General features: G+C 53.8%; 1 protein-coding gene and 1 long non-coding RNA gene across 6 annotated transcripts; one reads left to right on the forward strand and one right to left on the reverse strand.

Annotated features, from left to right (window-relative positions):
- Window positions 1-40: 40 nt before the first annotated feature.
- LOC121487227 lies at window positions 41-27,058 on the forward strand. The gene is made up of 3 exons (XR_005986796.1): window positions 41-665; window positions 23,756-23,904; window positions 26,843-27,058. It is a non-coding gene; the product is annotated as an uncharacterized LOC121487227 (long non-coding RNA).
- On the reverse strand, window positions 4,653-21,908 carry DDR1 (discoidin domain receptor tyrosine kinase 1). 5 transcript variants are annotated; one of them, XM_041748676.1, is made up of 18 exons: window positions 21,773-21,908; window positions 15,867-16,005; window positions 15,676-15,778; window positions 15,253-15,481; window positions 13,720-13,867; window positions 13,388-13,496; window positions 12,788-12,974; window positions 12,437-12,683; window positions 11,826-11,921; window positions 11,557-11,708; window positions 10,524-10,689; window positions 9,347-9,457; window positions 7,988-8,232; window positions 7,688-7,815; window positions 7,207-7,425; window positions 6,482-6,716; window positions 5,768-5,917; window positions 4,653-5,655 (listed from the first exon to the last, which is right to left on the reverse strand). In XM_041748676.1, exons 2-18 carry the CDS (start codon window positions 15,961-15,963, stop codon window positions 5,515-5,517), a joined length of 2,763 nt encoding a protein of 920 aa, XP_041604610.1. In that variant the 5' UTR covers window positions 15,964-16,005; window positions 21,773-21,908; the 3' UTR covers window positions 4,653-5,514. The 5 variants fall into 5 exon arrangements, with proteins under 5 accessions (XP_041604610.1, XP_041604600.1, XP_041604581.1 ...); XM_041748666.1 differs by lacking the exon at window positions 21,773-21,908 and adding an exon at window positions 20,026-20,175; XM_041748647.1 differs by lacking the exon at window positions 21,773-21,908 and adding an exon at window positions 18,682-18,986.
- Window positions 27,059-27,200: the final 142 nt, after the last annotated feature.

The following is a 27,200-nucleotide window of genomic DNA, read 5'->3' on the forward strand; positions in this document are numbered from 1 at the left end:
CAAAAGGCCCCGCTGCCGGGAGGGAGGCTGGCCTTTAAGTGAGAGAGCCGAAGAAACCCGAGGCCGCGCAACTTGGTTCCGCGTCGGGTTCCGCTCTCGCCGCCAGCGGTAGTGTAACCGACCTGCACAGCGGGCGCGAGGCTGGGAGAAGTGCCCTGGGGCTTCCTGGCAGCGGTGCGGACCTGGCTCCTCGCGACACGCTTAGTGGAGAGACGCGGCGAACTGCGCTCCCTGAGCTCTTTGCTCCTCGTCGAGTCGGAGTAAAGCGCTCTGTCTGGAGCGAGTTCGGGCTGGCGCTGCTGCACGCGCACAGGACCGCCCTGATGCCGCTTCCCGGCCCCCGCCGCCCCGTTTCTGTAGAACATGCCAGTAAACAGCTGTTGTGAAGAACCCAGCGGGCGGTGAGGCTGATGAGGCTGGGGGGGCTGGGGAACGTCCTCAGCCAGAGCCAGGGCTGCAAGCAGGCCGCTTGGTCCGCCTGTTGCGGACTGCGAGACGGAAGGCGCCACCACACACCACACCGCCGGCCCGGCCGCGCCGAGCTGGGCTTTGCGGAGCCCGCGCAGCGCACCCTGCGGGCCCGGCCGCTCGCCCGCGTCGGCTCTTTCCTTAGCGGTCGGTGCATCACGTCCGCAAAAATGACACGAAACTGACAATGGCTAACGGTAAGTAAAGTAAGAGACAGATTAGTCTGGGAAGAAATATTTGACAAAATAGACAATACAACGAGCTTTTACAAAGCAATAAGGAAAAGAACAGAATAGAACGATTGGACAAAGACGTAGCAGGCAACAAACAGAAAACAGATAAATTGCTTATAGTCAAATGAAAAAGCTCTCATCAGTAATTAAAAGTAAATTTAAAAAGTAAATAAAATTAAAGAAACAATAAAATACCTGATTAGCAAAAAAAAAAAAAAAATTAAGGATTGGCAGCCTCGATGTTGTCACTGCAAAGGGAGCATACAGTAGTCATATACTTTTGTTGAAAGTTTACATAGTCACACCTTTTAAAGGCGGCTTTGGCAGTACCTACCAATTATTTTACCGCGACTGCCATTTGACCAACTCCACCTTTAGAAATCTATCACACCGAAATCCTCCCACATGGATAGATACACATGCAAAAGTATTGAAGTGTGTCTGTTACTGTTATGAAAGCAATGGAAACCGGGGCCCTTGAGTGGCACAGATGGTTAAGCATCTGCCTTAAGCCCAGGTCATGATCTCAGGGTCCTGGGATGGAGCCCCACATCAGGCTCCCTGCTCAGAGGGGAGCCTGTTTCTCCTTCTTCCCCTCCCTCTGCTTGTGCTCTCTCAAATAAATAAATGAAATCTTAAAAAAAAAAAAAAAAAAAAGAAAAGAAAAAAAGAAAGCAATGGAAACAGCCCAAATGTCCATCATGGGAAGTTGGTTAGATAAAATGTGGGTCATTGCAACAATGTAGAGTAGTGGGCAACACTTAGAGCACTGTATGCATAGTGGCTGAGCTGTGTACAGCCTATCAGGAGGGGAAGAAGAGCAGATTACAAAGTGGCATGCAGAACTTTTATCTGTGTGTAAAACTGAAATAGGTCATGTGCTTCATTTTGACAGGAGCAAGCAAGGGGAAGTTGTGCAGACCAGCTTTAAAAAGAGAAAACTCTTTAAGGCTACTCTGTCTAGGGGTGCCTGGGTGGCTCAGTCGGTTGGGCATCTGCCTTCAGCTCAGGTCATGATCCCAGAGTCCCAGGTTGGAGCTCCACACTGGGCTCCCTGCTTAGCAGGGAGAGTCTGCTTCTCCCTCTGCTCCACACCCCACTCATGCTCTGTCAAATTAATAAATAAAATCTTTTTTAAAAATAAAAATAAATAAAAGGCTGCCCTGTCCAGAACAGGAGCCACTAGCCACCTGTGGCTATTTAAATTAACTAAAAATTTAAATTCAGTTCCTCAGTCACATCAGCCCCATTTCCAGTTCTCAATAGCCACAGGTGGCTAGTGGCTACCTACTGCATGGTGCAGATACAGACCAGTTCTATGATCACAGGTTGTCTTGAAGAGTCCTGCTTAAAGGGATGCAGTGAATGGGGGCAAGTTATCTGATGTCAGGAACTGAGTACAGGTTGAGTTTCTGGAGCTGGATAATCAGCCTGCACTCCTTGGAGCTTCCCAGCATAGGATTATCCAACCTGTGATGGAGAGATCATAACCTTCTCCCCTCAGGCAGCACCCTGGAGAAAAAGAACAGCCAGGAACCTACGGGCTGCTTCACACTAGCTTTGCAGTTTCCTGGCTGTGTGGCCTTGAGCAAGTTGCTTAAAATAGAGTCTTTTCTGTGAAATGGCAGCAACTTTAACTGTTTCATCTGTATTAAATAAGGTATGTAATAAGCATGGTCCTGGCACACAGGAGGTACCCAGTAAACATTATCATTATTATTTTCTTTAAAAAAAAAAAAAGTAAAATCACACCTGTATTAAGTACTATAAAGAAAGTCAAGTGCTTTGAGAGCATCAAGAGGGGATTTGATCTGACGGGCCAACTCGGGGAAGATTGCTGAAGGACAAGCAGGACATAACAAGGCAAAGACCGCAGTGAACTATGTTCCTGGGAGGGGAACAATATTCTGCAGAGGCCATGGCAAGAGGGACTGGCCCAGTTGTGGGAACTGAAAGCAGGCCAATGCTGTATAAAGGACAGCGTGGAGAAGAATGCTGAAAGAAGGGGGTGGGGAGCAACTTGGTCAGGAAGGTTTTGTTCTTTATTGTAAAATCAACAGGCAGCCATGAAAGGATTTGAAATAAAGTAGCAGGGTGAGATTTATATCTGACTGACTGCAGTCAAAACAAACCATAGAAGAGCAGGAACAGATCTTGGGAGACTACTATGGAGGCCTGGGCAGGATGGAGGTAGTGTATGCAGGACGGTGATGGAGGTGGAGAGAAATGACAAATTTAAGGAAAATCTGGGAAGCAAGATCAACAGAACTTCATGATAGGCTGACCTTGGAAGGGGAGAGGGGAGAAGGTGTATCAAGGATGTTCCCCAGGTTTTTGGCATGTACAGCTGAGTGGATGAGGCTGCTATCCACTGACTCGGGAAACCATGGAGGAAGGAGCAGGTTTGAACACTGAGACAAGTTCAGATGAACTCCCAAGTGATTGTGTAGGTCTAGAGCTTTGGGAGTTCTCAACTCACTGCCATGGCTTCTGTTATTCACCATTCTGGGTTTTGGACTCTAACCTCCTGACCTGATGAGCACTGGATGTTATACTCTATTTGGCAAATAGAATTTAAAAAAAAATTTTTTTAAGTAAAATAAATAAATAAACTTCTGACCTGTCAACTTGTGTCTTAAAACATGGGTCACAGTGGTTGGACCTACATAGGTTTCAGCAGGATCTGTGACCTGGACCCCAAAGGGCTTTTAATTCAACAGAAGATTAAATTATCTCTATTGGCATCTTCATTATCTAGTTGGCTCACTTTGTGAATATCATCAACGAAGACCCCAGGGTCTTTATTTCACATAAACTTTCATCAAGATAGGTCTGCCTTTTCCAATACTTGCAAGTGATCTTTTTTCCCTGACCAACTTAAATTCTGTTAAATGCTCTCTTCATGGTTGTGGCTCATCCTTCCAAACCTCTGAAATAATTTAGGCTCTTGATTCTGGCTCCCATCCAAACAGATCACATCTATTGAGTTATCTGTACATCTGAACAGCCTAATCCAACAATTCTCTGCCCAGGACTTCCAAACCCTTAAAGGGGGTCCTAGAATTAGGGCCAAAAAAACTTACACGTCTACTTTTATTACCCTCTAACAGAAATTTAGCATTTCTTCCAAGTATGAATATGAGCAAAACCCCCAGCAGTATTAGCAGGACCTGGGACTTGTCACTGAGACACCACAGCTCTTTTTGTATCCCACTACCTTTGTAGAAATCTCCAAATGTTGAGCATTTTTTTTAAAGATTCTATTTATTTATTTATTTATTGAGACAGAGAGGCAGAGACACAGGCAGAGGGAGAAGCAGGCACCATACAGAGCCTGACATGGGACTCGATCCGCGGTCTCCAGGATCACGCCCTGGGCTGCAGGTGGCGCTAAACCGCTGCGCCATCGGGGCTGCCCAAGTGTTGAGTATCTTTTATGCTTATGACTATTTGGAAATGTTAGTAGTTATTACACCTGCTGCTAGATAATTGTTACCAAATATATTTTAAAAACACATAGGTTACTGTATCATACACTATTTAAACATTTTAGTAAACTCAATTGATCTCTTCTGTGATCATATATGAGTTACACACATTTTTGTGTGTATGTGTAATGGGTTTTAAAACAATTCTGAGGAGGCACTAGTAGACCTACCTCTCTAGTCTGCCAAAGGGATTGATGGGTCAAACAAGGTTAAGACCCTTGCCTAATTTGGCCCCTTCCAAGCCTCCTGAAGAGCTTGCACTAGAATTAACAAGGAGCATACATTCCTATAGGATGTGAGGTCCCACAGGCAAGGGCCTGGCTAACAGATACTGTGCTGGGTAAGATACATGATAGGAAATGGAATGAGGAGAAGGAGAAAAAGGAAGAAATGAAATGGAAAGGAGTTGGGGGCAGACACAGGAAGCAGATTTTACCAAAATGCTAAGAAACCCACTCACAGCTGTGGAAAATTCAACCTTTATTATTACCTGCCTAGTGCAGGATATTAAAATTGCATTGAGCTAGAACCATATATTAGTGTAAAAATCTGTGTCTCTCCCCCCAAAAATGTACAAACCCCAAGTGAGTATAGAAAAACCAATATGGCAGCTACAACAGAGATGTCCAACCCCAAGGCTGCAGGCCATTGCTCCCTCTTTCCCCCTAACCCCAGTATTTAATCCACAGAAACATATAGGCTTAGAGAAGTTCTAGCTACAACACAGCAGGTGGGAAGTGGGGATGGCTAGGGGTAGGGGACAGGGGTCACCCCTAGGTCCAGTGTTTCAGAGGATGTTGGAGGGAGAACCCAAAGACAAGGACAATTCCAGGAGTTAGCACAAGGGAACATGTTTCTCCCTTTCTTGTCCTCATTCCTCAGATTCTCAGCCAATGGGATCCAGTGTGCGACGGAAAGAGAGAGGCTAGGGGAGCCACAGCCTTCTCTCTAGGAACCAGTGTTGTCCAATGGGGCCCAGGTGCTCCAATTAGGCCTTATCCAGTGTCTGTCCTATATGTGCCCCCATCTCCCCCCTCCCCAGGGATGGCTAGAAGAGGTCAGAGAGGATCCCATCCACAGGGCCAGCTGGGTGGGCAGCAGAGGCTTCCAAAAGAGGAGCAGGGAGGGGGCATGAGAGTATGTCCCGGGAAGGGAAGGCATCAGCTCCCTGGCAGGCCCAGCCCACCTCTGGTCACACTGCCTCTCTCTTAGAGGTGAAGGGTGGTCAGGACAGAGAACAGAGTGGGGGTGCCATTCAATTCCCTTGCTTATCACCTCTGGTTTTGCCTTAATTCTCCCTGATTAGGGGGGCGGCTGGGTGTGATTCACACCGTGTTGAGCGCATCTTCCGCCAGGAACCGATGTAGCTGGGAAAAGGATGGTCGCTGCTCAGGCTCCCGGCTCCAGCAGCGGAGCATCAGCTCATACAGGCCCAGCGGGCAGGAAGGGGGCCGAGACAGGTACACCTGCATCATGGCAGGGTGGATGAAAGGCAGGGAACAAATGTTCTTTAGTCCCCGAGATAGGCTCTGGCCCTCCCAGACCCACAGCCCAATCTTCCCTCTCCTCTGCTCTGACCTGACGGCCCTGGTCCCGGAAGAACTCCCCTGCATTCTCAATGACTTGCTCATCAGTGAGCTGTCCAAAGGGCTGGGCACGGCAGAGCATCAGCACCTCCCACAGGGTCACCCCAAAGGCCCACACGTCACTTGCAGTTGTGAACTTCCCCTGGTGTGTGGATAAAGCAACAAAAACAGAGAAAGGCATCAGGCAAACAGACCCTCCTCCCCTCCCACAGGGAGCTGCACGTCCACTCAGCACTTCCCAGGGCCTGACTCCCCCTGCCTGGCCCCCTCCCAGCAAGCCTGCTTCTCTCTCCTTTGGGCTCTCTCTTCATTCTCAGGCTCTAGTCCTCTCCTTGACCTCTTCCCTCTTCTACCCACCCTTACTCTTCACCTTGCCCCTCATTTTCTGGTCGTGATTCTCTTCCAACTCATGCCCTTCTATCTCTAGCCTCCTGTCCCCCCTTACCTCTCTTGCCCTCTGCCACCCTGACTCCAGCTCTTGTACCCACTCTTGGCTCCTGGACCCTTTCCCATTGTACCACTCCTCCCTGCTTTCTCTGGTCCCTAGAGCCAGAGGCAATTTCCAGAGCACTGGCCCAAACCCTCACTTCATAGATGAGGGAACTGCAGTCCAGGGAATGCAAGTGACTGACTGAGACCACACAGCAGCCAGTGCTCCCCTACCTGCCGCTGCCCTCCCCTGCCTACCTCCCTCAGGGTCTCTCACCATGAGGATGCACTCCCAGGCCATCCACCGGATGGGCAGCACTGCCCGGCCTTGCACGCGGTAATAGTCCCCAGCGTAGAGGTTCCGGCTCATGCCAAAATCAGCAATTTTGATGGTGAAATTTTCCCCAACCAGGCAGTTCCTTGTGGCCAGGTCCCGATGCACAAAGTTGAGTGTGGCCAGATAGCGCATGCCTGAGGCAATCTGAGCCGCCACATGTAGCAGCATGGGGTAGCTGAGGAAGGGAGCCAACAACAGGGGGTCATGGAGGCAGCCTCAGACTCATCCCCAGTCACAGATCCCTAGGAGAGGAAGGGGGGGCCCATACCCTGGGACTGGGTCACATCTACTCCTGGTGCAGAGTTGGAATGCCCATGTTGAGGGCCCAGGGGCAGGTGCCCGTTCAACATCTGTTTGGCTCATCTGACCCAGGGAGCTACTGCTTTATTGTCTGGACTCAGGCAGTGAAAGTGAGAGAGAGCAGAGGGAGATTCTCAACAGAGTTCACATCCCTTAGCACCCCCACCATAGTAACTTCTGGCCTTTGCTCCTTAATGCCCAGATGGATGGCCATATATTCCTCATCCCAGTCCCCACCTCCCTGAACCTTAGCCTGCCTCTCTATCCTGTGCTCCCCTCCCTCCTCCACATTGGAGTGAAGGGAGAGGAGACCCCCTCCCGCCGGGGAGCTCTCAGGGGAGGCCCAGCCTGGATGAGGGGGGTACCTGATGGTGGGCCCCTGGGCAGCCTCCCTGTCCCTGGGGGCCCCCTCAGCCGCCTTGTCTTCTAGCTGGTGGGCACTGAGAAACTGGTTAAGGTCACCATTCTCCATATAATCAGTAATCATGCAGAGGGGGTCATCCTGCACACACACGCCCAGGAGCCGGATGATGTTTGGGTCCTTCAGCCTCGACATGATCTTCACCTCCTTCAGGAAATCATTCCTAGAGAAGGCAGGAAGATGGCAGGGACACTGAGGGGCTGACCTATACATTCTCTCCTGCTCACATAGACCAGCACCCTAACCCCAGCAGATAAGCTGACTCACTAGTGACACTGAGACTTGGCCCGAGATCAGCCTGAGATGGCAGTTTCCTTCCCCGGCCAAGCCCCCTCTGTTGGTCACTACCGTATTTCTCTCTAGATGATTCCCCGCTCTTCACTGCCTCCCTTCTCCATCGCCAGATATCATTCCCTGGTCCTCACCTGGCATTCTTGGTGGCATCTGGCCGTAGGATCTTGACAGCTACCAGTAAAGGGTGTCCCTTGCACACATTAAGGGGAAAATCAAGACTGACCAGATCTTGCGGGTTCTCTACCTCACACAGGTGCACCTGGGGAAAGAAGTTCGTTTGTTAGGAAGTCACATGGTTCACTGAGTCATAGGGTCAAGTGGGATAACACAGACATAGATGACAGGTTCTGACCAATGGGGACATATGGGCATGGCATCAGAGCCCCAGACAGCCAAGACACTACTGATAGCTAGCCAGGGATCCTCCTTACCTCCCCAAACTGGCCCTCGCCAAGCTTCTCCTTGAAGCGGAGCCGAGATCGAGGGAAATCCACTCTGGGAGGCCCATCCCCAGCAGCCCCTGGGGGCAGCGCGGGCACAGCATAGGTGTTGCCCCCGGTGACGCCCTGCAGGGTGACAATGTCAGCCTCGGCATAATGGGGGACGCTGTTCTGGGGAGGTGGGGGCAGAAGTGGGGCACCCGGCTTCTCAGGCTCCATATAGTCCCCACTGCAGGCTGGAAAGGTGAGGGGAAAGAAGACAAGACGAGGCATCAGGAGCAGCACCTGAGAGCCATGGTTCTCCATACCCCCGCCTCCCAGAGAACCCTCGTCTCCCAGCTGGGTGAGAGACTGGGGCTATCCTTCATCTTGGTATTCTACCCACCGACCTCAAACCAGCGGAGTCGCTGGCATGAGATGAGAGTGAGTTGTTTCAGAGTTTAAGGCAATGGAAATGGCTGAACAAAGAATGATGTAAGGTCCATTCTCTAGGGATCCCAGCATAGCCCAAGAGACCAGGACCCAAGTCTTGACTGGAAGAGGAATTCCTCTGTCCACCATCAGAAAGAGGATGGTGCCAGTCATCTAGTCACCCCCTATTTTCCAAACCCTTGTCCCACTCACTGCCAGTCCCTCCTGTTCACTTAGCTGTTCTATCTACCTCCCCCGCCCCCGCTTTCAGCCTCGGTTCCTCCCCACCGTGGTTACCCAAACCCTCCCTGACCCAACATCCCAAGCTCAGAGATAAGCAGAGACAGGGGCACACAGATGGGGGAGAGGGAACAGTTCCTCACAGCCAGCACAATGAGGAATCTACAGACAGAGGAGAGGAAGCAGAGCTGTCCCCTCTTAGCCCTGGGGAGGGAGTGACAACGAGAGAAGGCAACACCAAGGAACAGAGGAGCAGACAAGAAGGGTGGGGTGTGAGCCTTCACCTCTGGGACTGCAGAAAGAGAACACATGGGGGGAGAGGGCAAGCACCCAGGGTGAGAGGCCCTCCTCCTCACAGCTCTAGGGAGAGGGGAAACAAAGGAGTAGTTATAAAAGAACCTAGGTCAGCACAGCAACCTCCTCTCTGGCTCTAGAAAGCAGAAAAGATGGGGTGGAAGAGGAAGAGGAGGATAGAGCTTTGAACCAGTGAGCTTTCTGCTCCTCTGCTCAAGGGAAAGGCCTCAAGAAAGAACAAGTACAGCAGAGGAGATTTCAGGGCATAAGAGCTTCCTCCTTGGGAGCTCAGGAGAGCAAAAGAGGCCACAGCAGGGAGAGGAGGGAATGCAAAGTGTGAGGACTTTTCCCTGCCCCAGTAGAGGTATGGGGAGCCTGGAGGAGCCCAGAGGCAAAGGGGCTTACCCTGGGTGTTGGTGGGTTTGGCCCAGGCGGGTGTGGGGGGGCCAGGGCCCCGAGGGGGACGGGCGTAAGTGGCCAGAAGGAGGCGGTAGGCTGGATTGGAGAGCAGCAACGCTGTCGGGAGAAGGAGGGGAGAGACACGGGGAAGGAATGAGACTCAAGGCTAGACAGACAGGGAGACCCGGAGTAGGGCAAGACCAGGGCTGATGGGAATGAATGTACTGAGAAACAGGGACAGGATAAAACAAGGATCTGGAGAGTGCTGGATAGCTGGATGAATAATGAATGGAGGGATAGACCGATGGATGGGTAGATCCATGGATGATAAACAGATGGTTGAATGGATGGATGGACTGATAGACAAATGGATGGATGAATATATATGGGTAGATGGATGGATAAATGGATGACAGATGAATGGTTGGATGGTGGATGGGTGGAGAGATGAATAAATGGATGTTTGAATATGTATGTATGGATGGATAGATAGATGATAAATGAATGGTTGGATGGTGGATGGATGGATGGATGGAGAGATGAACAAATGGGTGTGTGAATATATATGGATGGATGGATGATGGATAGATGGATGTACAAATGGATGAACGGTGAATGTATGTATGGATGAATGGATGGATAGACAGAGGACAGATGGTGGATGGATGGATTGATGGACAGATAGATGGAAGATGGATGGGTAGTTGGATGAATGGATGATAGATGGATGCAGGGATATATGGATAGATGGATGGATGATCCATAAATGGTCAGGTGGTGGGCAAATGGATGAACAGATGGATGAATGGATGGATAAATATAGATAGCAGGATAGATAATGGATGGATGGATGGAGCAAACATGGCAAGTCTAGGAGAAAGGAGAGGGGCCCAGAAGACACAATGAGAGGGCACAAAAAAGAAGAGACAGAGATGTATATGGGACACAGAGACAGGATGAAACCACTAGGGATTATGGGTAATACATGTAAAATTCTTGAGGGAGATTATGTGGTAGGGACATGGGACTCTATATAGAGTGTGGTGACCAGGGACACAGAAATGAGAATATGAGTTGAAACTGGAAAGATAGGAAAAGAAAGGAATGGACAGAGAGAAAAAGGGGGATACAATAAGAAAACAGGCAGAGGATGGAGGTGGGACTAGAACACGGCAGGTCTTACCAGAGCCATTGGGGACACTGGGAGCAGAGTGGGGTGGATTCCCACGAGGTCGGGGCTCTTGGTAGGGGGGTGGCTCAAGAGGGCCTGGGCGGTTGTTGATTAGGATGGTGTCTCCCGGGACAGAGAGATGAACTGTCAGTTCCTCTTCTAACACCCGGCGCTCGGCCTTGTCATGGGAATGGGAACATTAACTGTGTGATTCTAGCTCGTTAAATGCCAAGCTCCCCTCTCCCTTCTGATCCTCACAGCAGTCCCATAGTGGTTTCTACTATTAACTCCATTTCACAGGTAAAGAAACAGAGGCTCAAGAGCATGTGAGTCTCCTGGTGTCCCACAATGGGATTCAAACCCAAATCTGACCAGATAATTATAGAATCATCAAGCTTCACACATACCACCACCACTGAACTCCTGCAGGAAAACATGGGCTCAGAGTTTGCCAGGCTTCTTCCTCTAGCTCCTCCCTGCCCCTCTTGCTCCACTCTCCACCTTTCCTATCTGGCTTCTGCCCCAAGAGGTTGACCAGAATGGACTATATGGACAGGCTTGGTTTGGGCTGGCCGGAGAGGAGTTTGTTGGGCAGGCAGCAAGTAAGATCAGGGTGATTAGTCTCCTACCCTCTCCCTGAGAGGTAGACTAAGGTTAGCTGTATCCCTGAAGCAAACTCCACTGCCCTTCTCAAGGAGCCTTTCCCCAGCATCACTGCAACAGGTTCTGGTAACTTCCCTCCTCTCATTTTGCAGGCCCACATCAGGTCACAGCTCTGTGGGAACTGCACTACTCCTTCTGATTTCCAAAATCCCTTCCACTCCTTTGCAACCTGTCACTTTACTAAGCCCACCTCTGATTAGAGGTTCTGTGGTCCCCACCGGATCCAAAAGAATGCAGGAGTCCCCACATATATTGGTCTCAGCCTGGCCTCATTCTCCACACCCACACCCTGTCTGTCCTCTCCAGGCTATTGCCCGCCACCACCACTCCCCCATTTCCCACCCACTGCCCCAACACCCCCCACCCCGCCCACTCTGCTTACCTTGCTGAGGAGCCGGCGCCAGTGCAGCCGCCAGAGCATGAGGGCAATGATGAGCAGCAGCAACAAGATGATGGCCACCAGGCAGCCAATGAGGATGGCAGTTGGGCTCCCCTCAGCCTTGGCCACAGGCTGTTGGCCTCTAGGCTCCAGCTCTGGCAGAGACAGGAGAGTCAGAACCACAGGAGGCTTCCCACCCAAGCAGAGGGGGGCCCAGGGAAGAATGGCAGCACAGGACCCAGTTGTCCAGGAGGAGGCCCTGGGCTACTCACCCAAACTGCTGAAGTTGGTGGGAGGTGGACCAGGTGGCCACCAGGGAGCTGGTGGGAAAGTGCCCCCCAGAGCTGGAGAGGAATCATTTACAACATCTGTAGAGAAGGATGAGAAGAAGGAAGGGAATCAGGTAGGGAAGAGGCACCAAAGGGAAGCTACTTGCATGAGACCTATGGAGTTCTACTACTAGGAGCAGGGGCGATACTCAGGATGTGTACCAACCAATCTGAATGGGGGGGCCCTAGCTGCTGTGGATGGCAATGTTTTAGTTGCTGGATTGTGGAGAGATACAGGACTCCCAGAGAGAGAGCCCCATGTGGGGTCTTGGGTATCAGGAGGCCTGGAGAAGAGTTCCTCAACCAGCACAGAGTATTTCTGTATTTTATGGCCAACGCTGTCCTACTGGCTCAATGTCAGTCATGAGTGAAGGGCTCATGAAGTAAAGACAGAGACAGGGTTAGGAGTAGGAAGGTGCTCCAATGATTTAGGGCATCTCTGCCTGGGAAGTCTCATGAGCGATAGGTAGGTAGGGTACCAGGAACGGCTATTTTGGCATACTGTGGGTTGGCAGTCCCAGAGACTGAGGACTGGGCATAGACCAGGCGCTTACCAGAGATGAAGGAGATTTCACTGAAGAGTAACCAAGGCCCAGCAAAGAGGAAGCGGCACTGCAGAAAGCGGCCCACACGGCCGCCCAGGGGCACTGACACAGCCCGGGCTCTGGGGTCCCCCAGGCTGCCCCCCAGGGCGTGGCGCACAGGCTCCCCCTCCCAGGCCATGGCAGGGCCCCGCTTGAAGCGACATTCCACCCCACCAGGCAGGCGGGCTCCCAGGGTGTGCATGTTGTTACAGTGGACCTGGGGGGGAAGGGAGGAGGGACAGAGGGTCAAGGCCAAGAGAAAGCCCAGATGAGCGCCCCAGGAGCAACCACCCTGGTCTCAGAAGAATGGGATGCGCTTACCTGCATGGCCTGGAAAGCCCTGAGCCGGTCAAACTCAAACTCCATCTCCACGTAGCCACCCAGGAAGCTGTGGTTGCTCCATCCCACATAGTCATAGCCTGGCCAGACCCGCAGTTCCTGGCTCTTCCTAAAGTCATCCAGCCCCACCACACCATCTGCCAGCTGCCCCAGACCTCCGTACAGCAACCTACAGAGCAGGGGAGCAGAGGAAGCGGAAAGTGGGAGAGAAGAGAGTGCCACCCACCCATGTGCTCTGCAACCAGGTGGTGGAGGTGCAGCCTGGACCTCTTGCCCCAACATCCTGAGGCTCTCAGTCTCCCACCCCCTAGACTGTCCTGGTACACCGCCGCTGCAAGCTGCACGGCGGCACCGCCTCTAGGGGGCACTATGCAACCTCTGGGACAGTTTCCAACAGTCCTTTTTCTAATTTGCAGTGTCACATGAGCTAGTAGTCTGCCTGGTTACTCTTCAATCCTGGATCCTGCATCCCCAAGGCCCTACCTGACCCATCTTGCATCTCAATGCCGGGACTCCTGACCCTACCCACTACGTCCTCCCACCCACCACAGGCTCAGGCCCTGCAGGGCCTGCCTCTCTTACCCGCCAACAGTGTGTGTGGTGTGCCCATCATAGGTGGAGTCGTTGAGGTGTACTGCCTGGGACAAGTACATCGTCTGCCCCACGGGGGCCGTGTAAGACAGGAGTCCATCTGGGGCGGGGCAGGGGGTGGCTGTCTGAGGCAGGAAGCCTCCTACCCCTCCCTCGCCCCAGTCTCCTCCCCCTCTTGTGTCCCTACACAGGCCACAATGTTGGCCAGGCCCCTCCTCACTCAGAATGACAGCTTCCCAACAGAAAAAAAAGAGGACCCTGGATGCCCTCCTCCCCAGGCCCCAGGCCTGGAAACGAATTCTCGGGGGGTATGAATGACTCACCCTTCCAGAGGCAGCCATAGAGCTCCACCCGCAGACAGACACTCATGACCCGGTCAGCCCGGGGGTAAAAGCGAACCAGCCGGGCCACCATGGGGGGTCCGAGGTCCTTCAGCACCACTCCCCCAGGGTCCTCATTACCTAAAATCACCTGCGGCCCAGGAAACAGGGTGGATGAGTGGGAAAGGCTCCAGGTTGGATCTAACTTCCCAGTCACCTGCTGTTCCTGGCCCGGCGCACACTGGCCACCAAGAGACTCATGAAGGGTGGTGTTGAGCCTACAGGACTATGGGATACAGCCGGGGATGTAGAAAATGAGGGGGTGCAGCAAAGAAAGATCTCTGACACATCTCTCAGCCTGAAGGTCTGTCCCCAACCTCCAGTGTCAGCCTCAACCCCGGACCCATCTCCATTTGTCTCTAAGCCACCCATCCTGCCATGCACAGGTTCTCCCCATTCCCTCACAGCTCTGCACCTCTGCTCTGGCTTTCTCTCTCCTCCTGCACGCCATCCTCTCTGTTCCTTCAGCAGACATTGGTGGAGGGCCCACTCTGTGCCAGCTCTGCACATTCTCAGTGGCAAACATCCATCCCTCCCCTCTGCCCCTGCAGTACTGAGATTCCAGTAGGAAAAACAGCTGTGAAGAATAGGAGGCAGGCTGTGGGGCTGAAGCAGGGGGAGGTGGGCTCTCCGAGGAGACAATATCTAGAGGAAAAGCGAGCGGAAGGAGAACCTGAGGACATCTGGGGGAGAAGCTCTCCAGGCACAGAGAGAACGACAACCGAAAGTGTCCTAAAACTGTGGGACCACCCTGGCTTGTTCCAGGGACAGCCAGAAAGTCGGTGGGCCCGAGTGGAGCGAGAATATAGGGAAGATGAGTAAGGGAGGTGGGCAAGAGCCAGGGCAGACTAAGCTTCTGCACCCAGGAAGGAGCTGAGCTTTTAATCTGCAGAATGGAAAGCCAGTGGAGGGTTACAAGCCAGGTGTGCCTCATCTGATTTGCACTTTTTTGGGTAAAGTGGCTGTAGCCTCTACGTGGACATGATTTCAGGTGGGAAAAGACAGGAGCATGGAGAATGGTTTGGAGACCACTGTGTCTGTCGAAGCTGGAGGTGGTGGGGGCATGGCCTAGGGTGGTAGAGGTGGTGGTGGTGAGAAGTGGCTGGCTTCTGGAAATACGGACTGGTTTTGCTGGTTCTTTGGAAGTAGGGGGTGAGAGACCAGAGGAATCAGCGCTATCACCTTGGCTTATGGCCTGAGCAACTGGCCTGAGCTGGAAGAAGAACGGGTTTGGGGTAGGAATGGGATTCAAATTCAGCTTGGGAAGTTTATGGTAGGTTTGAGACACCTCTTAGACCTCTAGGTGGAAAGGCCCGGAAGGTGGTCAGGTTTGCAACACTAGATGGAGCTCAAGAGCCAGGCTTGGACTAAAGAAGGTATAAATTGGGAGAGTCACCTGCAGCCGGGTGGCATTTAAAGTGTAGCTGGGGGAGAGAGGAGCCAACGTTCTGTGGGGGCTGTCCCTGCCAGCCTCACCTCCTGACCCCAGCGGTCCCTCCAGTCCATCCAGCGGTGGCCGTCCCGGGAGTAACGCAACCGGTAGCTGGGGGAGAACTCCTTGCCCAGGCCTCCAGCATGCCGCCCCTGGGTGCCCACCAAAGCCACCAGGTGCAGCCGCCGCAGATCCACCTGCAGGTACTCCTCCTCCTTTGGAAAGACTGGCCCTGCGGGGCACCATGCCCCATCCCCGTCGCTACTCTCCAGCCTGGGAGAGGGCAAGGGGTCACAATGAACATCTGGTCTGCCTCTGTCTCTAGTATTTAAAGCCCCTCACGATGAAGGGTGGGATTTCATTGGCACTGGCCCTCCCAGAGCCTCTTGGCTTGGGCAGAGGAGTTGGAAGGGCAAGAGAGGCCCCAGGAACTCCCTCCAGAGCAGTCCCCCAGGTGTGCCAGTTACCTGCTGTGGCGCGCAGCAGTGGAGTCTGACCAAGAGCTGGAGGCAGATATGTCACCATCTGGAATGGTCCTGTCCTGCATGCCCAGGGCATAGCGGCACTTGGCTGGGTGAACACAGGCATATGGAGGGTCAAGGCCCTGACTCTGTCTCCCAAGCCCCATCCTCAGGGACCCCAGAGCCAGCCTCCTCACCAGGGTCAAAATGTCCCTTCATATCAGCATCTCCAGTTGCCACTAAGAGTAGCAGCAGCAGCAGCAGCAGTAGAGATGAGAGGGCCCCTGGTCCCATAGCTCCTGACTCTTCAGGCCTAAGGGGGTGGAGGCAGCATCTCTGCATGGGGGGCAAACAAGCGGGAAGGTTAGTGAAAGGGCAGTCAAGGGGCCCGCCTCACAGCGAACAGTAGACTGGCAGAAGGGGCCACATGGGGAATAACAGAAATAAAGCAACAACAGCAATAGCTGCTGAATAGCATCAGCTATGTTGTTAGAATGCTCCCTGTGTGCCAGACACTGGGCTAACCTCTGGTCCCCTCCCCACCCAGGATCCCAGAATTCTAGGAGAAGTGGGGGACCCCAGGGCTTTCCAGTCTCACTATCCTCTGTAGCCCCACCAAGCCCAGTGTGATCCCCAGACCAGCAGCCTCAGCAGCACATAGGCGCTTGGGAGACACGCAGAACCTCATCCCTACCCTGGATCTGCTGAATCAGAATCTTCCCATGAAAGTTTGAGAATCCCTGCTCTCCACTGGCACCCAAGCAGCATGCACTACCTAAAACCACCCCAGCTGTCATCTCCTTGTGAACCCAGGTAACTCCCTATCCGTGAGACCCTTGCCTCACAGCCCCAGCAGGAAAGCTGCTCTGACCTCTCCTCTTCCTGACCTCTCTTCTCCAGGCCCTGGAATCCTGAGGAGCCCCTAGGGCCAGTCCTCATACCCTTAGCCCACCTCTGCCATCAGATCCAAAGCATCCTATCCCAGCTCTCCTCACTCTGCCTTCCATCCCTAAGAGTCAGACATCCTGTCCCCTGGAGTTCCCATTTCTGAAAGTGGCTACCTCTGAAGGAAAAGCTCAGCGCTGAGGAAAAGCCTGAGTTGCCTTGGAGATGAGGGCGGGTCTAAAGACTGGGAGGCCAGGTCACCCCAGGAGGTAGGAAGAGTGGGGGGATATTCCCCCATCCCTTTGTCCTCTTCCAGTTGCTCCCATGATGCTCTAGGGCAGGAATGTAAGAGGCAGCTGAGACCCCACAGCTCTGAAGCAGCAGCTGAGGGGGCTGACTGAGTTGCAGAGGGCACCCAGGGATCAAAGAAGAGCTAGAACCAGAGGCATCACACCTGGTCCCTTGGAGGTCCAGGAGCCACGTGCAGGGAGCAGGCTGCAGGGTCCCAGCCGGCTGGCCTCCACCCCCCACTTCTCTTGAGAACAGCGGGGCCCTTGTTCCCCTGGGTAACCTTCATGCCTATCCCAGATGAGTCATCGGAGCCAGATGGAGCTCGAGGAGCCCCGGGCAAAGATACAAAGACAGGCAGAGGATAGGAGGCAGGGGGAGGCAGGGCGAGAAATACAAAGCAAGAGGTAAATACAGCAGGCTCAGAAGCACAGGGCACAGAGCCAAGCAGAGAAACACAAAGATGTCTGGGGCCATCCCTCCAACACTCCAATAACCCTAGTTCTCTCCACTGGGTCAGAAAAACCAAGGACAGGTGGAGAAGACCTCGCCCAGCCCCACCCCACCCGACCCCATCCCCACCACAAACAACACCCACACAGCTCTGTGCACCCACCTACACACGAACATCAGCCAGGCAAACTTACAAAGTTACTTACTGTAACTTACAGTTACAGGCAAACTGACTGTAAACACCGGAGCTCGATGCAGCACGCACACCCACGCATGTGCAGGTGCACAGGAGCGCACAGACACCCCTCTGTCACAGACAACCCTTCACAGACTTTCAGAGACAAACACTCGCATGTGACATTCTCTTAAATCTGTTGCCCACACAGACTTTCAGCGGGGCAAGTACAGACGCTCACGCACACATCAAATCCATCCACAGGTCGGCCTTCTCTAAGTCCAGTGCCATCGCTTAGTGAATAGCCATCTTCAGACGTCTGTGAACGTGAAATGATAGAAACCACAAGCTCCTACCATTGGAGGACACCGGGACACACACTCTCAGGCTCAGGCACAGGATCCCAAGAGGACTGGGGCCCACTCCCAAATACACACCATGATCAAGCCAGAGGGAAGTCAAGGCGGTGGCAGGAACGGTAATGAGAAAAAGAGGCATTGCTCCTTTTCCTATTCTCTCAGCTCTCCCTGTGTGTCTGCAGGGAGTCTGCACACCAGACGCCGGCTGGGGGTGGAGGGGGTGGGGAGGAAGGTCCAGGGGACCAGCCGGTGAAGGCTGGGCCCAGGGGGTGTGGAAGGGACTGGGGATGGGACACTGAGGATGCTACTCACTGGGCAGTGGCACAGTCTCACAACAGAACCAAATGGCCACCTAGAGGCTGTCACCGGCAGGTTAGGGTGTCAGCGCCTCTGCTGGGCTGAGGGCAGGCTGCCCCCTGGGAGCTGACGGTGGGGGTTTATCGCTCAGCGGGTCGGTGCGGGAAGGGCCGCCCGGTGGGAGGACTGCGGGCCGAGGGGAGGAGTCAACGGGGCCGCACGAGAGCGACCATGTCCCGGGGGAGAGTCCCTCCGCACTGGGTGGAGGAAGGGGCCCTTCCTCGAGGCTGGAACTCCCTTTCTCGGGGGTCAGGGGTTCCCCCATTCTCAGACAGGAAGCCAGCACACTGGGAAGGCGGGTAGGGACCCACCTGGCCGAGCGGGACAGCCAGGGGCGCCCGGGCAGGTCCGGCCTCCGCCGCCAGGCCCGCAGCCCCGGCCCGCAGCGCCCGCAGCGCCCGCAGCCCCGGCCCCGCCCGCAGCCCCGCCCCGCAGCGCCCCGCAGCGCCCCGCAGCGCCCCCGCCCCGCTCCGGGCCTCCGGCCGCGCGCCCTACCTCTCCTCGCTCTTCCCGGCAGACCCAGGCGGCCGACCCCGGAGCGGGGCCTCCTGGCGGCGGGGCAGGGGCGGGGAGGCGCAGGGAGCCAGGAGCCGGGAGCGGGAGGCGCCGGCGGGGCTCGGGTGTCGGGAGGCGGCTCCCGCGAGCAGCTGTCGGGGGCCTGTTCCGGGGAGAGGAGCCGGGGCTGCGGCGGCTCGGCCCAGGCGCCGCCTCCCCCAGCGCCCCGCCCCCCCCTCCCCGCCGCCCGCCGCCCTTCCCCCTCCCGGGCCGCGCCGGGCCCGCCGCTCCCACGCCGCCCCCCACATTCCCCGGCTCGCCCCGGCCCCCCCAGGTAACCGCCCTGCGGCCCGCGCCGCCAGCGCCCAGCCCCCTCCGCCTACCCGCGGCCCAACCCCCAGGCCCCAGGGTCCCCACTAAAGGGAAGAGCCGAAGCCCAGGCCCCACTTGGGGCCTCCCACACATCCAGGCCCCGCGAGAGGAGGGCCCCCTCCCTACTCCCCGTTTCTGGGCTCAGTTCCTGGAGAGGGAGGTGAAGGGGGCAGCCCCAGGGCGCAGGGAAGGAGCAGGTTCCCACAGGCCCGGTGCCAGCCCAGCAGCAGCAGTTTGGATGGAGGAAGGGAGCAGGGCTCACCTGTCCAAGCAGGTCCCCAGACCCACACTTCTCACACCACCGACCTATGCTTCTCTCCGGCCCCCTCTGGCCTCCGGGCCTCTACACCCTGATCCAGACTGCCCCAGAGCCTGATGGCCCCCACTCTCTCCTAGCCCCATTCTCTCTCTACTTGTACCTTCTACACTCACCGCCCCCCCCCACCCCCCCTCACTCCCAGTTCTCTCAGGACCCTTTGGCCCAGACTCCTAGGCCCTAGGCCCCTTTGGCTTCCTGCTCAAGGCCCAGGAGTCCTCAGGCAAGCCTCCCTCCCGCCCAGCCAGCTCTGGCCCTGGTAAGGTCGAGGCTCTGACCACTGGCAGGGACACACCTGGACGAGGTGAGGAGGTTGTGGGGGACAGAGAGAGAATCGGACACAACCTAAAGGCACCGGAAACAAGAGTCCCAGAGAAGATGGGCAAGGAGGCTGGGTTAGGTGGGCAGGATGGAGGACCTGTGGTGGGAGGTGCTGCACCCCACTGGGCACTGCCTCAGGCCACCATCCCTCCACACCCACACCTGTCAGCCCCACATCAATGTCACCGGCTCAGAAAGATCTCTGAGTCCACTGCAGATCTCCACCCCACCACACCTCACAACAGATAGCAACTCACACCGTACGTGCAGTCCCAGACAACAGCCCCAAGAAAGAAACACCGAGTCCCAACCAGACAAGTACACAAAAGTACTACCAGGAAGAAGTTGGCCCTCAGTGTGGGCAAGAGCTCCAAACCACCCGGGACACACCAATCCCAGCACGTCCAGCTGCTAAGGGGCTCACTAACAAACAGCCCCATGGCCACTCGGAGATTTGCCTCTCCCCACTGTCCCCTCTGACCAAACCCTAGAGGTTCCCAGGGACACATACCCCTCTGAAGACGGCCGCTAGGGAATCTGGGCCCAGGAGAGGCTGAGCCAGGGGTGGAGCCAGGCCGGGGGTGGGGCCAAGGTTCCCCCAGTTACCTCACCTGGGCCAACTCCCGACCCCTCCTCCCAGGGACTGAGCTGGGAGGAACCCTGGGCGGGCAGGCCGGGCTGGGCTGCAGCCAGAGCCCCAGGGAAGCCCCTCACCCCGGGCTGGGACCTTCCACACCCCAGGCCCGCGCTCCAGAGCCTGGTGGCATGGCAGGGCCAGACAGAGGGGTCCGCTGGGGAGAGAAGACGAAACCATAGAACCCTGAAACTCTTGTCCCTGATCTCCCCCAGGAGAAATTCCTAGTCGGTGATAGCCACCTCCACCCAGCCTGAAGCTGGAAGAGTGGGAGGGATGCAGGGCTGGGGCCCAGCGGAGTCAAGTGACAGCGGAAAGGGGGCTGGAGCCGGCTGGAATGCGGGGCTTGGAGCCGAGATTCCCAGGGGCCAGAGAGGGAAATCCCAGCTATCCAGGGGCCCCTAGAGCGATGCCAAAGACTGAGAGTGTCCACACAGTCTTTCATGGCCCTCGAGCCCATCTCACATCTACCGCAACGTTCCCAACTCCAGCCCCCAAAGGGCGGTCAACACCTCCTACACCATGCCTTCCCTCCCAGGTACCCCCCCCACCAAGCCAATGGCCTCTAGCTGCCCAGGAAGGAGAGGAGGGGAAACAGCTCAAAAAAAATGTGACGAAAGGCACATAGGGGCCAGCAGACCACCCGCCGCTGCAGGGAAGGCCTGCAGGGCAGAGTGAGAAGGATGGACCACAAGGGCCCCCCACACACTAGTGGCAGTCCCTCCCCAGGAGACGCAGCTGCCTCCTGGGCCAGCAGCTGGGGACGATGAGAACTGATGGGGCCAGGGGGTGGCAAGGCCTCGATACCACTAAGTACAAATGGGAAACTGAGGCCTAGAAGTGGAAGCAGGAGGGAGAGATGACCTTGTATGGGGAGAAAAATGAGGCGGCTCAGAGGCAGCAGCCTGGAGGGTGGGAGGGGATGGGAGGTGGGGGGGGCTGGAACTCAGAGGGAGGGAATGGGGGTCACAAAAAGGAAAGGGGGATGGGGATAAAGACACACACAGCAGAAGGCAGGAGGTGGAGATGTGAGGAGAAGAGGGCTGGACTGAGCAGCTGACCCAAGTGGCGGTGGGCACTCAGAAAGTAGGGCTGGAAAGTGAGGAGCCCTAAGAAGCGGCCCACAGCCCAGGGGGGACGATCAACAAGGCAAAGGACAAAAGGGGTTGGAGTGAAACCAAGAGATGGGAGAAGAGGAGGGAGACTGAGGCACACGGGTTGAAACGAAGGGACAGAGCGAGATGACAAGAAAGAGGCCAGGAAAGGAGGGGGCAACGGTGGGACGGACCAGAGGACAGAGGCCCCGACCTTTCCTTGGGAGGAGCCTAGCCATCTGCAGCGGCGGTGGCCCCCAACTCCACTTGGCATCCTTGACGCCCCGCCCTCCTCCCACACCACCTCCCCAGGACGGGTGGGCCCAGCTCCAGCCCCCACCGCTGCCCCCTCACCTCCAGCTCGGGGTTCTCCTGGGTCCCAGTTCCCCGGCTCAGCCCTCCGGGTTCCAGGCCTGGGGTGGCCCAGGCGCCGGGCTTTGTCCGCCTCTCCCGGGGCTGAGAGCAGCTGCCCCGGCCAGCTGCAGCCGGCTTCGCCGTCACCATGGCAACCCGGCCCGCTCCCCTCCCTTAGCCCCTCCCCCGAGCCGACCGAGCTGCGCGGCCCCGCGGACAGGGAGGGAGCGGCCGGCCACTGGGAAGGAGCGGAGGGGGCAGAAGACTTCAAAACTGAACCAGGGGGAGACCCCAGACAAAGAGACCCCAGACAAAGGGAGATGACGGCGGCAGCGTCGGGCCGGCTGCGCTGGCTGGCCGTGGCTGAGGGCTTACTCGGGCAGGGGATGTCCAGTCCTCCCAAGGGGGAGAATCCAGACGTCGCCCGGCTGCAGGCCTTTGGAGGCCTCCTTCTGGGTCCCTAACAATCCACTCCCTCCACTCAGGATTTTGAAAAAGACACCCTGTTTTCAAGAACAGCCCCAGCTTCAAACATACGCTGACCTGTCACCTCTGAAATCAAATGTCCTTGTCAGACAGTGTCCGCCAGTTCTTAGTTTGGAAAATTTGATCCTCAGAGCAGAAGGTGACTGATTGGAGGGGGTGGCACAGTCCTGTATCAGAGGTAGCGACCACACCTCTCACAGCGGGGAGAGAAAGCAGAGTACCAAGTGGGGAGAGGAGAAAGCAAGGCTTGGCCCCTCCAGAGGTGAGGGCTGAGCTTGCCACTCACCATCTAGCTTCTTGTGCTGCATCCTACCGCATCAGTTCCCTCACCAGTAGACTGACAGGGTAACACCTGTCCCTGGAGTCTGTTGTGATAATGTGAGATGACATCTGTAAAGCACAGGCAGGCCCTTTCATGGAAGCAACCAGCCACACTCCACTAACATGATCTCCCTCTGTGGCTCCCTCATGTGTCACTCAGGTCTCTGAGTTCCACTTCCCAGTTGATTCCATAGTTCCTAAGGGTTTGTGCAGGCAGGGCTCTGAAAGCAAGCACTGTAAGACATACATTGAGGAACACAACCCACTCCGTGCCACCCTCCCCAGGCATTTACAGTCAAGAGGGGGAGCCAGACATGTATATGCATATATATATACGTATATGTCTATAATCGCAGAAGGTAGCATCACCTGCACTGGAGGTGGAAGGGGCTAGGGAAACCCAGGGGAGGAGCAGGCCAGTCCTGAGTCAAGGTCAAGGAAGACTTCATGGAAGAATCGGAGTTTGGACTAGGCGTTAAGTGAGATGGAGATTTGCAGAGATGAGGCAGGGCCCCTCCTGGCTGAGGAAGGGAGGCATGAACATGGTTATGTGAAAATGCAGCTGTGACTGGAAGTCAGGGTCTGCCCAGGTGAGTAAACCCAGAGAGGCAGCGTGAGGTGAGGTGAGGTGATCTCATTAGTAGTTTGCCTCATTCTGTTGGTGAGAAGGGCCTTGGGATATTGAGCAGGGAAACGGCATGAATAGATTTTTAAAGGTGGTTCCTGGTGGCAGTGTGTTGGCAGCATCTGACAGAGCAACAGCTGAGGGGTGGGGGTGGGAGGGGGTGTTGATCTCAACCTTATTCTGTCCACATCTAGCCAGTGTTTGACCTTCCACCCCCAGCCAGGAATGCCATGAGGAAATGCTGAGATCCTGTAGGGAAGTGGTGCACAGGCTAGATATTTATTTTCCTGGTATTTACACCTATCATTTGGCCCTCTCCACTGGAGCCTTTGAGGTGGGTGGCACAGAGTTCTTCATAAAAGGGGAACCAGGGCTGGAGAGGTTCTGAGGCAAGTTACTGCTTCCTGCCCAGGACCTCTCCTAAATTCGTCCGTCTGTCTTCCAAAAGGGGGAGGGCAGAAGGAGGGGATCCAGAACAGCCCCTGTGAGGCCAGACTAGACACTCATCTCAGCCTCTGAGTCCTGCTCTCCCTGGAAACTTCACCTTTCAGCCAACTGTGGAGGCTTACAGTTCCTGCGATGAACAGGGAGGCGCATGCTTCACAAGTGACCAACAACCAACACTGCTATTGGAGAAAGAAGTGAAGGCCTGGAGGGAAAGAAATTCCAGCCTGGGCCTGGAGGCCAGAGAGGGAAGAAGGTAGGAGAGAGAAAGGCTGAGTGCAAGCTTAGGGTTGATGCGGGTCTCACTGGGGTGAAATATCCTGATAGTCCTGTATCAGAAATATCAGAAATTGTTGTTTATAGACAGAATCTCAGAATCTTCACTTTCTCTCCTCTGTTGTCCTTTGCCAAGAGCCTGTGGTACTCTCAGCAGCCCCTGGCCTCTTTCTGCTGGCGCTGCTGATTACTGAGCCTTGCTAGGGCCAGGCTCTGCCTTCAGCACTTTCCTGAGTCCTCTCATCACAGCTCTGTGATGTGGCATTTTGATATATGCCCACTTTTGACAAGAAAAGTCAAATAACTTGCCCACAGATATGCACAGCAACTGGCAGATCTGGAATTCAAACCCAAGTCCTTCTGACTCCAAAGCCAAAGCTACACTGGCGGGTCTTAGCCATCATGATTTTCCCAAATCCAGAGTCTGTAAAAAGCCTTATGCCTTCCTTTTAGACCTGGAAAATACTCTTAACTTTCTTCATCTCCCGAGAATACCGGTGGCCCAAATCTTTCTTATTTGTGTACGTAGAACATACAGAGGGGATCCAACAGCGCCAAAAGCTTTGCTCAAGGTCACACTAGAAATCAAGGTCAGTACTGAGATAGCAATTCTCAAACCAAGGTCCCTGGACTCCTGAGAACCCAAAATGCCCCATGAAAATGATTAAACTCCATGTTTTCATTTCACTGGTAATTTTTAAAAAGAATTGTAAGCATTTTCTGGATCACATATAACTGATCTCCGCCCTGTGTGTTAGTACTTGTGTTTGTTCATGTTTGTGTTTACCCCCTTAGGGTCAACTTAGCACGTCTGTAATTGCCTGAGTTACATTTGTACCAAGTGAAGTCCAGGGAACATGTACTGACAAAGATTTCTTAGCAATTTGAATAGACACAAGTATGGGGAGAACTGAGTCATCACCAGGCACACACACAGTGGAATATTGTGTCAATTTCAAGAAAACCTGCATTAGGCAGTATGTGTTCATGTTGCCAGCGGCAACTTCGTTTCAGAGAAACAGCTATTCATCACATCGATTAGTTTAAATTGTCTTTTACTTTTGTGTGTTTTATTTCTCCTTTGTTTCTAGGGCTTCATATCTGCTCAAGTATTGAAGCATCAAAATTCATGGTTGGCTGGGTTTGCACACATTTAAATTATAAAAATAATTTAAATCAAGTCCATGATAATTGCAGTTCTTCCAAAAGTGCCCACACATTCCTCAAGTTTTAAAGCAGGGCTAAACTAAACCTGGGCCTTCAGGAGCCTCCAAAGGCAACCTGTAGTGACGGAACTCCTGCTAAGGACAGAAATCTCATCTTCAAGATCAGTGTAAGGAGGTGGAAACTTGAGACCTCTGGATTACTGAGATGAGGGTAGGTCAGAGTGAAGAGGTCTTAGAGCAGGTACTTAGGGAAAACCCCACGCAGTGTTTATATGACAGAACCAGGAAATGAGGTGAGAATGTGTAGAATTTCCCCCAAATACATATACACAGATTTTTAAAGAAAAAGTGTCTATGAAAAAGTGAAGTGTGCATAATTTCTCCGGCAATTCTACCCCTAGGAATTTGTACTAGATAGATATAGTTGTACAGATGCACAAAGATGTGGATGGGGCTTCCATTACCTTGTTTGAAATGAAAGAAAGAATAGCAAACAGAAGAAAGATAAGACAGTGAAATGGTCATTAACACTTGTGAAGAGCCATGAAAATGATAGTGGTTTAATTATTTTTTAAGATTTTATTTATTTATTTGAGAAAGAGATAGCAAGTGAGATAGCACAAATGAGGAGAGGGAGAAGCAGGCTCTCTGCTCACTGACGGGAGGGGGTGGGGTGCTCCATCTCAGGATCCCGGATCATGACCTGAGCCAAAGGCAGACGTTTCACCAACTGAGCCCCCACAGGCACCCCAATGATGGTGGTTTTAGTTGATAATTTCCCATTAGCATGCTCTGAGACAAGAACTTGTGTAAAAGTTGACTTTTGTCTTTTTGTCTCCATTTTAATTGACATTAAATAAATTCCTATGCCACCTGCAGCATGGTTCCATGGAGATGCCTGTGTAAGAAGCAGCTGGATGGCCAATTAGTCACTATGATTTGGAACATTCACAGTTATAGTTTCCTATGTGAGGTTCTTGCCTGTGATTACTGTATGTTTTCTTTGTCCACAGCATCTTAGTAGGCTTGGAACATCTTTCCAGGCCTCTCCTTATACATAAATTTAATCTACTCTGGTGGGTGACTGCCAATTTCTTTAGGGTGACATCACAAGTCTGCTAAATTAGATACAGTATATGCCACATAGCATATATTTTAAGTCATACTTCATCAGACAAAACTTTCAAATTGGAAAATCCACTGTGTTAATCTTCTAACACAAACCACCCTGGGACGCCTGGGTGGCTCAGCAGTTGAGTTGAGCATCGGCCTTTGGCCCAGGGCATGATCCTGGAGTCCTGGGATCGAGTCCCACATCGGGCTCCTTGTGGAGAGCCTGCTTCTCCCTCTGCCGGTGTCTCTGCCTCTCTCTCTCTCTCTCTGTGACTATCATAAATAAATAAAAATTTAAAAAAAAAAAAAAAAAAAAAAAAAAAAAACAACCCAAAAGTTAATAGCTTCAAACAACAATAAACAATTCACACTTCCACATGTAGTAATCTGTTATTATTGAAGTTTTCAAAAATAATTTGCACGTCAAAAACCTCTCTCCTTGCCTTGCCACCCACACTAGACCTCAGCTGGTGTTCCTTCTCTCAGAAAGTTGCCTGTCACTGTCTACCCAGAAAAGGCCAGTTTCTTAGAATCCATGTTGGTGCCTCTTTCTTTTATACCCATATTCAACCCATCATCAGGATTTTACTCCTTAAATATTTCTCAAACCTGACAATGTCTTTCCATCTCCTCTATTAGCCCTCCTAATTCACATCTTGCAAGAATAATCCAGGCCCCCCTGGCCTTCACCCTGGACTACTACAATCAATCCACACTGCAGACAAGAATCTTTTCAAAATGAACCTCTGGGGATCCCTGGGTGGCGCCGCGGTTTGGCGCCTGCCTTTAGCCCAGGGCGCGATCCTGGAGACCCGGGATCGAATCCCACATCGGGCTCCCGGTGCATGGAGCCTGCTTCTCCCTCTGCCTGTGTCTCTGCCTCTCTCTCTCTCTCTCTGTGACTATCATAAATAAATAAAAAATTAAAAAAAAAAAAATGAACCTCTGATCATGTTATCCCCTGACTAAAACTCTTCAGTGATTCCCTTTGTTCTAG

The sequence above is a fragment of the Vulpes lagopus genome, chromosome 1 (assembly GCF_018345385.1).
Source record: "Vulpes lagopus strain Blue_001 chromosome 1, ASM1834538v1, whole genome shotgun sequence".
Lineage (NCBI taxonomy): Eukaryota > Metazoa > Chordata > Mammalia > Carnivora > Canidae > Vulpes > Vulpes lagopus.

Bases quoted from the DNA above. Each gene is read 5' to 3' on its own strand.
- DDR1 (XM_041748666.1), bottom strand. From the start codon at position 20,130: ATGGGGCTGTTTGTTAGTGAGCCCCTTAGCAGCTGGACGTGCTGGGAT. The intron at 8,233-9,346 runs GTAAGCCCCTTT...TCACCTTTCCAG, and splicing joins CAAACCCACCAACACCCAGG to CCTGCAGTGGGGACTATATG. The intron at 7,426-7,687 runs GTGAGGACCAGG...TGCCTTCTCTAG, and splicing joins GATGCCACCAAGAATGCCAG to GAATGATTTCCTGAAGGAGG.